Source organism: Populus trichocarpa, chromosome 12 (assembly GCF_000002775.5).
Source record: "Populus trichocarpa isolate Nisqually-1 chromosome 12, P.trichocarpa_v4.1, whole genome shotgun sequence".
In the NCBI taxonomy this organism is placed as follows: domain Eukaryota; kingdom Viridiplantae; phylum Streptophyta; class Magnoliopsida; order Malpighiales; family Salicaceae; genus Populus; species Populus trichocarpa.
Genome location: NC_037296.2, coordinates 14,061,344 through 14,072,384, shown reverse-complemented (window position 1 = coordinate 14,072,384; position 11,041 = coordinate 14,061,344). Strand labels below are relative to the sequence as shown.

At 36.0% G+C, this 11,041-nt stretch overlaps 2 protein-coding genes across 4 annotated transcripts; both read right to left on the bottom strand.

The window, feature by feature from the left end:
* Nucleotides 1–881: 881 nt before the first annotated feature.
* LOC7482207 (pentatricopeptide repeat-containing protein At2g35130) lies at nt 882–5,486 on the bottom strand. Of its 2 annotated transcripts, none has more exons than XM_002318865.4 (8): nt 5,318–5,486; nt 4,346–4,530; nt 4,026–4,258; nt 3,456–3,705; nt 2,691–2,836; nt 2,222–2,427; nt 1,964–2,088; nt 882–1,586 (listed from the first exon to the last, which is right to left on the bottom strand). In XM_002318865.4, coding segments are annotated over exons 1-8 (1,731 nt in total). In that variant the 5' UTR covers nt 5,320–5,486; the 3' UTR covers nt 882–1,002. The 2 variants fall into 2 exon arrangements, with proteins under 2 accessions (XP_002318901.2, XP_024437912.1); XM_024582144.2 differs by lacking the exon at nt 5,318–5,486 and adding an exon at nt 5,112–5,268.
* Nucleotides 5,487–6,260: 774 nt separating this feature from the next.
* On the bottom strand, nt 6,261–11,015 carry LOC7482208 (proteasome subunit alpha type-2-A). 2 transcript variants are annotated; one of them, XM_002318866.4, is made up of 10 exons: nt 10,690–11,011; nt 10,501–10,565; nt 9,830–9,876; nt 9,200–9,275; nt 8,725–8,792; nt 8,445–8,514; nt 8,061–8,146; nt 7,602–7,664; nt 6,935–7,000; nt 6,261–6,565 (listed from the first exon to the last, which is right to left on the bottom strand). In XM_002318866.4, the coding sequence occupies exons 1-10, from the start codon at nt 10,805–10,807 to the stop codon at nt 6,517–6,519; spliced, it is 708 nt and encodes a 235-aa protein (XP_002318902.1). In that variant the 5' UTR covers nt 10,808–11,011; the 3' UTR covers nt 6,261–6,516. The 2 variants fall into 2 exon arrangements, with proteins under 2 accessions (XP_002318902.1, XP_024437781.1); XM_024582013.2 differs by lacking the exon at nt 7,602–7,664 and having other exon boundaries at nt 10,690–11,015.
* Nucleotides 11,016–11,041: the final 26 nt, after the last annotated feature.

The window sequence follows — 11,041 nt, the reverse complement described above, 5'->3', positions numbered from 1 at the left end:
TTAAGAAAATAAGGAAACTTTGAAAAAAGAGAGACAAAAGGAGACATGGTATTTAATGTATTTGATTATTTATTTAAAAATGATATTTATTAACATTTTGATACTTGATAAGAGGAACTCCTTTTGTCCTGAGGAGCCTAAATTTTTTGTTCATCTAATGATTGTTTATTTGAAAAATGGGGGATCTAATTGGAAATGTATTTTGTTTGTAACCCAAATGAGAATAAGATGATAATTAGAGGAAAAACAAGATGTCATTTTCCCAAAATAAAAATAAAAGAGAGGATATGGTGGTGGGTCAATGTGTCAACAAACCCATTAGGCAGAGAGTTGGTGAGTGCTGACTGCTGACTATTCCTCCTGTCGCCACTTGTTAGTGACTGGTGATCAGTGAGGGCCCTCGGATGGGGCTGGTGGGCTGCCGGTGGGAGATGTTTTCCTTTGAGGGTAAATTATGGTAGAGTTTCCTTGCAACTCTTGGAAATGAAATTTTCAATTTGTTGAAATTTCCATGCAATTCTTGGAAAAAATTCGTCCAGAGATGATGGATCCTTGATGAAAACAGAGCAGTTTGTAATTGCGTTCCAAGAGTTTCACGGGATTTTGAATTTTTTATTTAAAATTATTTTTATATTTTTATATTATTTGGTAATAAAAAAAATGAGAACATATTGCAAATATTTCATAAAATTTGAAAAAATAAATAAATCATTAAAGTGAAACTATTTATTTTTTTGAATACTCTTCTTATGTGTGGACATTGAGAAAACAATTATTTTCAATAACAACTGATTATAGTCAATTTCATCCAAATACTTAACATGGAATGGTGCTTCTTTTTTTTTGTGAAAAAATTCATTTCCTATAATAGTATTCCATCCTAATACAAGAGTTTGGAGGTTTGATATAATATAAATATGAATCACATTAATTATTAAATTCCATCCTAATAACTGAAATCCTTTTCTTTTGAGTTTTATGGACCCGATCAAGGAACATTAATCATGCAGGAAGAGCAGCCTCCATGCCCTTATGCATTGTTCTGATTACAGTGGTAACCTGCTCAATTTGATCTTCGCTTGAGCATGCTGATAGAAGTACTTTGGCAGTTCCTCCATCAGGGTGACATCCAGCATCAATCATTTCTTCAAAGATTTCCAAGCATCTTGCGTATAGTTTCTTTCTAGAGTAGGCTCCTAATCTTGAAGTCCAAGTCACAACATCAGGTTTCAGATTTTTGGATGGAAGTGATTGGAAAATACCTTCCATTCTCTCGAAAAATCCTGCTCGTCCATATATGTTGATTAAGATGTTGTATGTACTGATATCAGCTTCATAAGGTCCCTTCTCCATTGCAGTCAGAACTTCCTCCATCTTTTCAAATTGGCCCAGCCGGCCATACAAGTGCATCATGCTGTTGAGGACAAACGTGTCTGGTTCAAGCCCAGATTCGCTCATCTGGTTAACAATTTCTTCGCATTTATCCACATTTCTTGCTCTTGAGTAGGCACAGAGAAGTAGCATGTGTGATTTCATTGTAGGGGTTATTCCTAGTCGCTTCATCTCATTGAATACCGCTTGAGCATCTAAAAAGCAAATAGGAGCAGCCAAATCATTAAGCCAAAATTACGAGGAGCTTATACGAAAAACAAGACGAACTTCTTCCAAGTAGGAAAGGTGTCGCAAATGGATGAAATGCTGATAGCCTGATAATATCCCATACAACTTTATCTTGTTTCCTAGGAAATCTTAGAAAGATTATGGCAGATCTCCAGAATAAAATTGAACACTGTTCCAAAAAATAATCCAAATGTTGCAATATAGATCCCTTCAAGTTCGTAGTTGATCGGAACGTTTTTAAACCATTACATGCTCAAACTGTTCCCAAATTCTCTGGAGCTTAATCTTTTTCCAATTCTCTCTTAATAAAGTACATTGATACTATTTGGTTCCAGCATCTTACCCTCATGAAGGCCAGCTCTCCCATACGCATCTACCATGATGTTATATGAAGCTCTATCCGGCTCACAGCCCATGTGCCGCATGAGTGAAAATATTTCTGCAGCCCCGTAAGGAAAACCTGCACGACTGTCAGGACAAGATAGTTAAATATCATCAGTTCTATTGGGAATCTCTTGGAAGCAAGAAGTTGCACCTCCAGTATTCTTTTTTATTTTCTTTGAAAGATTATTGAAACACCATATCATTCTATGATACTAACCTGTAAGCTTCCATGAGCGCATTGTAAGTATACACATCAGGCTCAAGCTTATCTTCTTGCATCTGCTCAAATATTTCTTCTGCCTTCTCACAGAGTCCCTCTCTAGCAAACGCGTTCACCAGAGCTGTGTATGTGCAGATATCTGGTCTGCATTTTTGACTTCTCATTTCGTTAAACAACTTCAAGGCCATGTAAGATTGACTTGCCTGTGTACAGGAAAAAGATTAGCAAAATGAGTTTTTAAGGATCCTAAACACCACTGCTGTCCAGGGTTATCAGAATTAATAACCATATCTTTGAATTTAGTCTGATAATTGTTTGGAATTGAATGCATATATTTCAAGTTGTTTGTTGCATCACTGTAGACTCGTAGACGTACGAGTTACGCATAATTTTCTACTGGGGCCAGTGGCATTTCAAGAAGATCAGATTTGCAGAATAATTCAGAACCAAATATCACTGAGCTTACCTTCCCATGAAGGTTGATCAACAGTGTATAGGTGTCAGTAGAGGGCTGGCAGCCATCATTTTTCAATCGCTGAAAGATCTCAATTGCTCTTTGAGGGTTTCCAGCCTTCATTAACCCATCAATATAAGCATTGTATACAATTGCACCTGGCCAAAATTAGAGTATACGCTCACTTTTCACTCATTGAATGTGCATGCAAGTGTATCAACAGAACAGCTTGAAAAATGAAAATCTGAGACGTGTAAATAAGAGAACGAAACACAAAAGCAGAACTAATGCCCTGTATTTCACCACCACAAAAAGAAGAGAAATAACCCACGCATTCTCATAAAGGAAAGCTACAGAAGCAAGTTTGTCATCCAGGAGAGTCTAGCCTAATCCAGTTCCGGTCTAGCTAAATTAGCAAGGGGTCCCTCTTGGTTTAATCAACCATTCTCTAAGCATGGTGATGTAGATAAGGAGTAGTAATCACTACTATTATAGTAGCAACAAGAAATATGCAGACCATGAACCAATCTTCTCTTTTCCTACGTTTAGTATACTTCATCCCCGAAAAGAAAAAAGAAATACAGCCCTGTGCAATTATTGAGCAAGGTTTCAAAATTTAAAACGAATTTAACCCCACAAAAAATCAATTTTTGAGGCAAAGAATCTTACAAGTTGAGGAAATTTTTGTTTTATAAGAAATGGTTGATGTAGTCCAATAACTTCTTGAAAATACAATTTCCCTAAAAGCTAAGAAGAAATGAATTGGTAAGCACATACTTGGAGGAAGGCCATACTTTCGCATATCAACAAAGGCAGCTTCAGCCTTTGCTAACAATCCACATGCACAGTAAGCCTTTATAAGGAGGGCATACGTGTCTTCAGTAGGGATACACCTGGCTTGAAGAAGATCAACATATGTCTCTTCTGCCTTCTTGTACAAAGATTTTTGCCCATAAGCATCTATTAGTAAATTGTAGCACATGACATCTGTCTGGAAGGAGCTCTTGTACAATATCCATTGACATATCTGGAAATTTTAGAGTTACACCCAACAAGATTATTAAGAATTAAGAACTCACGATTTTAAAAATGTCGATATAATAAATAGAGACAGTAAAGAGATTTGTTTCATTTAGTTGTAGGAAAATGCTGGTATATGAGAATTCCAAACACCAACTGCAGCACCGACCACTTAAAGGAGATTTGAACAATCGAGGGTTTAGTCTTAATGATTGAAGAGAAAAATACTGTGCAAACATCCTGCCACAAAAATATGTGCGTGCAATGTGGTTTAATCCATCGCCTACCACCTTACACGATGAAAGAAATAAAGCACGATTTACTCACCAGTGCAATCGGATCCCATTGTTTATTCAAACGAAGTTGGACGGCTACATTAATAAGATCATCCCAAGTCTCGTGAGTGACAGGAAGAGTGTCAAGAGCAGCCCAAACATTATTCGGATCCACTTCTTTCCGCACAAAGTTCAGAATCTGATGAGCAACAGGACTTAGCACTGGGAAAATTCCATCAACAAATCCAGATCCATATTTCCATCCTTGTCCCCTCAAAGAGCCACCTAGGTATAAAAGATGACTTAATAATTAAAGCCATATTTGCTTGAGCAGTTATATGTATGAGCACAAAGTGAATTACTCAGCATTACATCGTTTCCTGGACATCTTTTTGTGATCAAAGATTCGCCATTTGCCATGTTTGTCGATATAGACCCTGTCGCTTTTCCACTTTTTAACATCTCCACTACTGGAATTCTTTTCTCTGCGTCTGAAATGACCATTCCGGATTCTTGATTCTATAAAAATATGATTCAGTGTGCATCTAACAAGCAACCTGCAAACACTAATCAAGTAAACACACAATTGCCAGCAACAAACATACACACCTCTTAATTTAAAGCCATTACACAGAGGAAGCAACGAAATAAAATCCATACAAAGGATGCTTTGGATTGCAAAATAATTGGACAACGAGAGACACTAAAACTACTATTAATCACAATAGCAAACACATGAAATGCAAACCAGAAAACCTAGTTTAAAAAGAAGAAGAAAAGTTGTCAACTTTCCCTTTCTAAACCAAATATCTTCTCCCTTTCTTCCGCAATAATTCTTAACTGCTGTGAGTAGAGGTTGTATTTTCATTACAGAATCAAATATTAGTCTAAACTATCTGATTAAACTACAAAAATCAAAATTTGCAAGATAAACAAGGCCACAACTGTTGAAGACTGGTTAGAGTTCAACAACGATAAGCATAGCACTCTGACAGCTAAAACTGGTCCATCATCTTATAACTTCTGAAGTCACAGTAAGACTCTTTAGATAAGGATGATTGCTCGTTCAATATATATGAGAGCCAACAAAATACTAAAATGTTTAAACTAACAAGAACACAAAACAATTTAGACATACTCTCTCAAGTGAACGTTGATACTTAGCAATTCCATTGAAACCCATTTCTCAGAACAAGAAATTCCATGAAAAAGCAATATTATCCAGCAAGAGGAGAAAGAACCACCAGAATTGAAGTTAATAAATACAGAAAATAACAAGGCAGCATGAACAGCATTAGCAGTGGCATTGCATAAGGAAAGAGAGGAAGGAAGGATACGACTTACATGAAAGTATAAAAGAGGAGTTTGGAGTTGGGTATCTGTAAACATCCAGCAAGCAAGAAGATATGTGAACTGAAGAGTGTTTTCTTGGATAATGGACTACATGGGTGAAGACCAGCACTGCCAGACAAAAGTAGCTTCTGTTTTTTTCTGTTTACTAAGGGACAAAAGCCTCAAAATATCTCTAACGAACTTAAGGAGTCAAACAATAGAGCATTATTGTAGCCTCGTGGTGTCTGAGGTTGCATGGGATTCTATCGAGACAGTAACTGATAGCTAGAATAATCAATTCTAAAAAAGTTTATTTTTAATAATAATAATAAAAAGAAGATCAAAGGTTAATTTGTTTAAACACAATGGACAAATTATTGTCATTATTATTTGTATATTTTAACAGCAAAAACTCCAGCATGAGACTTGTTGCAAAGACGAAGCTATGAAGTGCCAATTGAGTTGCAATTCGACGTTACTAGCAGAAGTTTCCATGCTAAAAAGGCGAAAACTGCTGTTAAAATGGGTTAAAACGCTTATTGAGGTTGCGGTGATTTTTTGATTTTTGTTAATATTAATTTGTTTTTATACTTTCAGACTTAATATTAATTTTTTAAAATAATAATAAAAATATCGTTTTAATATAATTCCAAGCGAACACTTCCATTCTCTTAATATAAACAGGGTTACGTCATGCATTTCCATTTTTACAACGGTAGTTTTGGCTGCAATTAAGATGGGGCAAAATAAGCTATAACTTTTGTGTGACTTGGATCAAATTGAAGAAATAGAGTGTAAACTGAAAAATTGAGGCAAGTACAAGGACCCAAAAATAAAGTAAGCATTTTAATTCGATGTCCATATTCCATGGTCCCTCTCTTTCCCTTTTCGGAGCTCCATTGGAATTAAATGAGAACGGCCATATTACAGGTCAAGCATTGAGAGGAGATAAATATAATTGAAAAGACCAATTTTCTGCACTCTGTCAAACGTATCATATAGGAAATCATATTGATGCAAAACTTTAGAAGCCATCTAAGATTGTAGAGAAGTCTTATAACATTTCCACATCACAGTTCTACAAATATGGAATTAATGGAAACTTCGGCTAAAAGCAACTGATTCAAGCAAATTCCAGAGGAAAGTAACACGAGTATCTCGATTGGTGTCAATACTGGGAAGAACTCCACTTTAGCCAAAAAATACAATGTCTATTCCACTTCAGCCAAATAATCATCAATTTCGGCTGGAGTTAGTACCCTGCAGTAAAGAAAGCACAAGGGATAAGATTGCCATGGTCATGCCACACATAACTTCTTCCAAGGAAGCTTAAACATCCAAAGAAAGAGTGGATTGGCCATTTTGAATGAGTCTCATATGTAAATTGTCAGACTGAAATTAGAGCAAGAGTGCGAGAAAATCAGAACTTCAAAAATGAAACCACAAGTGGAAGGCCATATATGAAATTGGTGAGATCCAAAAGATTTTTGATATCAGATTTTATCTAGTTATGAACCGTGTTAACAAAAATGTGCATCCTGCAAGTTACTTCTGAAACTCATCCTAAGCTTGAAATTACGTGACACTATTACCAAGTTTAATAAGGAAAAAGGTCAAGAAAGAGCATGCCTGAATTGCTTGTCAGCACCAATTATCCCAATTTCAATGTTTTTCCCAGAAATCTGTCCTTCAAATCTGCAAACACAAACAATCTTGTAAGGGTACAAGGGAAGCACTCAGAACTTGTAAGAAACTTTAAAATGCTCACTTATATCTCTCTGACCACTTTGCAAATACTAAGATTATGCTCACTAATCCACCATCACTCTGATTATAGAAGCAAGAGTCAACAAATTGACAACTTCTTAAAATCACTAAGAGGAGAGAAAAGGAATCTTTAAGCACCTGCAAGTAAATTTGATTGACACTGGGTTGAGAAACTTTCATTCATTTTCACTTAAACAGTATCTCACATAATTATATCTCTTGAACTACTAACTAAAGTGTTGAGAGCCAATTTAAGTTCTCAAGGCTGAAGACCCCAGCTAGACTACTGTTACCCAGAATTCATTTTACCTACGACACTCAGAACGTGTGACAGACAATCACAATACCTAAATGGCTGAATTTATCAGTAAATCAATCAATTATGTAATCAACCAGGTGCAAGTGCATGGCGCAAGTATATAAAATCTACTGAAAATTTTTCTTCCACTTTTTATATACCAAACCTTGTAAAAAACACCACCGCTCAAATTCAAAAATAAAAAGTGGAGGAAATTTTAAAGTGATGTACCCCTCTTTTAGTGTCAAGATAGCGGTGTGCACAGCATCATCAAGCTCCATATCATCAGTGTATCTACAGAGCACATGCTAAGTTACGGAAAACGAAAATTGTTCAAATCAAATGAAGATGTGGACAAAAAACCACAATATTTACCATGTTTCTGTCCATTCAATTCTTTTTTTCTCACTTTCTTTTTTCTTTTTCTCTTCTTTTATAAAAAAAGACAATCCAATTCTTCTTGTATGGGAAAGATGAAGTACAATAAATTATATAAAGAAAGAGGGGAGTAGCACAAAGTATGCTGGAAGTTGAAAATTGAAAGTAGCTTGAACTTTGAATGAAGAATATGTTTGGCAGTTGATGGCTGGAGGTGGAAACACATTTGTTGCTAGCTAGGAGAACCCATGAAGATGTTTAGAATTTTTTGCAGAATCAATGCATTTCATGGTACCAAAAACAAATAAATACCTCTTCTCAAGAAATGTTTTTGCATTTGAAACATTTTTCCCCATTGCTGAGGCTTTCCATGAGAAGTAGGAACCTGATGGATCCACCTAGCCAAGCAAATACAAAACATAACATCATCAGAAGAACTATGATTTGAGTGCAGGAGTCTAACATATTTTTAAAAAGGCAACACAAGTGAGTCATAATCCATCCAAATCTCAACCAAGAAAACAAAAGGTCAAAAAGTTATCAGCCACTCTGGGCACACAGAAGGGTGCATAATAGTCACAAAGGCCTACAGCTTCTAGAATACTGAGCTACCCCAGTCTACAGAGGATAATCCAGATAAAAAAAATAAAAAAACAGTTAATGACTTCAGACAATATTATGAGGAAACACAGATACCTGGTATAGCTGTGGACCTTTGTCATCAAAACCAGCGACTAGCAAAGATACTCCAAAAGGCCTTACACCTCTGCAAGGAAAAACAAAGGATGAGTATTTTCAAACCTCAAGGATAAGAGCATGAAGAGTTGACATGCTGATGCAGGAACATAGGGAGAGAGTTGTTGGGTTATTAGAATAAGTGTTATGAACTTTGGAAATTGAAATTCAGATCTAAATTACAGAGGAAATCAACTAAAACCACTGAAACGCTTTGAATGTATAAAAGATGTTCCAGTACCCAGATTGAGTAAACTCTTGCATGACAGCAGCAGTTTCCCTCACAAGTTGTGTGACAGGAATTGGTTCCTACAATCACAAAAATTCACAAGTTACAACCTTCACGATTAACAACAAAAGATGACAATGAATTGATATGAAATAGTAATTGGACATTTAACTCTTGGATTTCATGCTAAATTCAGCTGTTTTTGGGGTCAAAATGGCATTATTGGGAATAAGACAACTAACAATAAGTCTTGTAATATAGGCAACCTCAATAACTACTTTCCAGATATATCATCTTAACCGGGTTATCAAGCATTAGATGAATTATATACATGAGTTTGTTTAGAGGCGTCAAAAGGATGCACATATCCCATTCATAAGATAAGCCATGAAAATTTAGCAACCTTATCACTTATCAGTGACATTAAAAGAAAAGCTGAAGAACAAACATGAAGCAAAACACTAAAGAAAATCTTGTAGATTGGTACCTTGTACAGTCTATGATATTGTTCTGCTTGCTTCCTACTTTTCCGAACCAAAACTCGAAAGTCAGGACCCATTCCACTGCAACAAAATACATGTGATTCAGCACTGTTAAGAAAAAAGTACAGCAAAGCAACCCATTTTGACATAGGTAATAAGTTACACAAGTTAGTAAGAAGTGGCTCATTGAGCAACCAAATAGCCAAGATGTCTTATTTCAAACCCAAGTACAGAGGAATGCCCTATTTTTATTTTCCTAAGGAACTATATATTTGTCCCCCTCTTTTTTTCTGTTGAAACAGCAACAGGGTACATGCACTACGTGTCAAAGTCAAGTCCGTAACCAGACCATTTGAGAACATTGACCTGCAAGGAGTTCCACTGAAGTTCAGATTATAAGCAGGCATGCTTCTATCTCAATTTACCACCCCAGGTCAAATTTCACACTTATCAGAACACTATAACAACAGCAGAAACTATATAATTTCCCACCAAACATAAAGAGAGCTTTGAATCCACACACCTGCCCACTACAATCATTGATGACAGATATGTTAGCTATAGTTAAGGCCAGAGAAACACAAGCTAAAAAAAAATGAAACTTCCTAATTACTGAGAAGCAGGCAGAAACAAACCTGTAGACAACACCAATATTGGGTGTCAGATTCTGTATTTTCTGAACCTGAAAAAACAAGCAATTAAATACCATTAACAACCAACTCAAGTTATATACCATCTTGCAAATTAGAATAATAGACCAATCGACTGGCTCCAAAATCAAACCATATCCACCTCATTCAAAACGATTTAAAATAAACAACGCGACCTTTTTATACATTGTGGGATTAATAAGGATATAAATCTACACACTCCAACATCCAAAGTCCCAATCTTAGAGTCATTAACTAGTATAGTAACGCCTCATTGGCATGAACCCAAATCACTAAGCTCAAATTACTAATAAAAATTACAAATTTACACCGAATTTGAACAGATTATTACCAGCCGATGTCACTAAACTCAAATTACTCCTAAAAATCTCAATATAAACCCATTAACTACTAGACCAACACCTCATTGGCTAGAATCCATGTTGCTTTTCCACAACAATCATCAGCTTCCTCAATTAGAATGCTACAAGCCCATGTCTCTATGCTTATGTTATTAGCAAAAAATCACATGGCCAACCCGAAAAGTTCACAAAGAAAACACAAAAAAAAAAACGCAAAAAAACAAAAGGGTTTCTTGAATTTCAACCAAAGAACATAGCAAAACCAACAAAAAGAAATAATAAATGTTTACTTACAGAAGATTCATCGACTAAAATAGATGGCAATTTCTTCTCAGTTGCAATAACAACACCGTTTGCCGCTACAACACCAAAACAAATAATAAAATCAACAACATAGTATCTAAGCACCCCTCAACAACATAGTACATTCGAAAATGACAAGAAAATGAGAGAAGAAAAAAAGAGAGCTTAAATTGCAACAACCTTTGATTCCGAGAGAAGTTTGGCCTGATCCAACGGCAGTCAATGCGTGCTCAATCTGTACTAGCTTTCCGGTAGGACTGAAAGTAGTGAGAGAAAAGGAGTACTGGCTATCACCCATGGTTTGTTGCTTGAAGACGCAGAGAGGAAAAACTGCGTATGCGAGCGTGTGGGAGAGAAAGACAGGGATGTTTACTTGGGGTTTTAACTTTGCTTTTCTTGTTGGCGAAGGTGTTTTCCTACGAGGGCTTTTACAATGGAGTATTTTGTGCTTTTATGACGGCAGAGGTTGGTCCTCTTTACATTGAGCTCAATGAAGGCTTTGAACCAGTTTTGTTTTTAAGTATTATTAATA

Excerpts from the sequence above, each read along its gene's own strand:
- LOC7482207 (XM_024582144.2), bottom strand. The coding sequence starts at position 5,146 with ATGGAATTGCTAAGTATCAACGTTCACTTGAGAGA. Across the intron at positions 2,428-2,690 it reads TGATCAACCTTCATGGGAAG|GCAAGTCAATCTTACATGGC; the intron begins GTAAGCTCAGTG and ends TCCTGTACACAG. Across the intron at positions 2,089-2,221 it reads GCGCTCATGGAAGCTTACAG|TCGTGCAGGTTTTCCTTACG; the intron begins GTTAGTATCATA and ends TTGTCCTGACAG.
- LOC7482208 (XM_002318866.4), bottom strand. The coding sequence starts at position 10,807 with ATGGGTGATAGCCAGTACTCCTTTTCTCTCACTACTTTCAGTCCTACC. Across the intron at positions 10,566-10,689 it reads AACTTCTCTCGGAATCAAAG|CGGCAAACGGTGTTGTTATT; the intron begins GTTGTTGCAATT and ends TTGGTGTTGTAG. Across the intron at positions 6,566-6,934 it reads GGTGCTGACAAGCAATTCAG|GGTACTAACTCCAGCCGAAA; the intron begins GCATGCTCTTTC and ends TCTTTACTGCAG.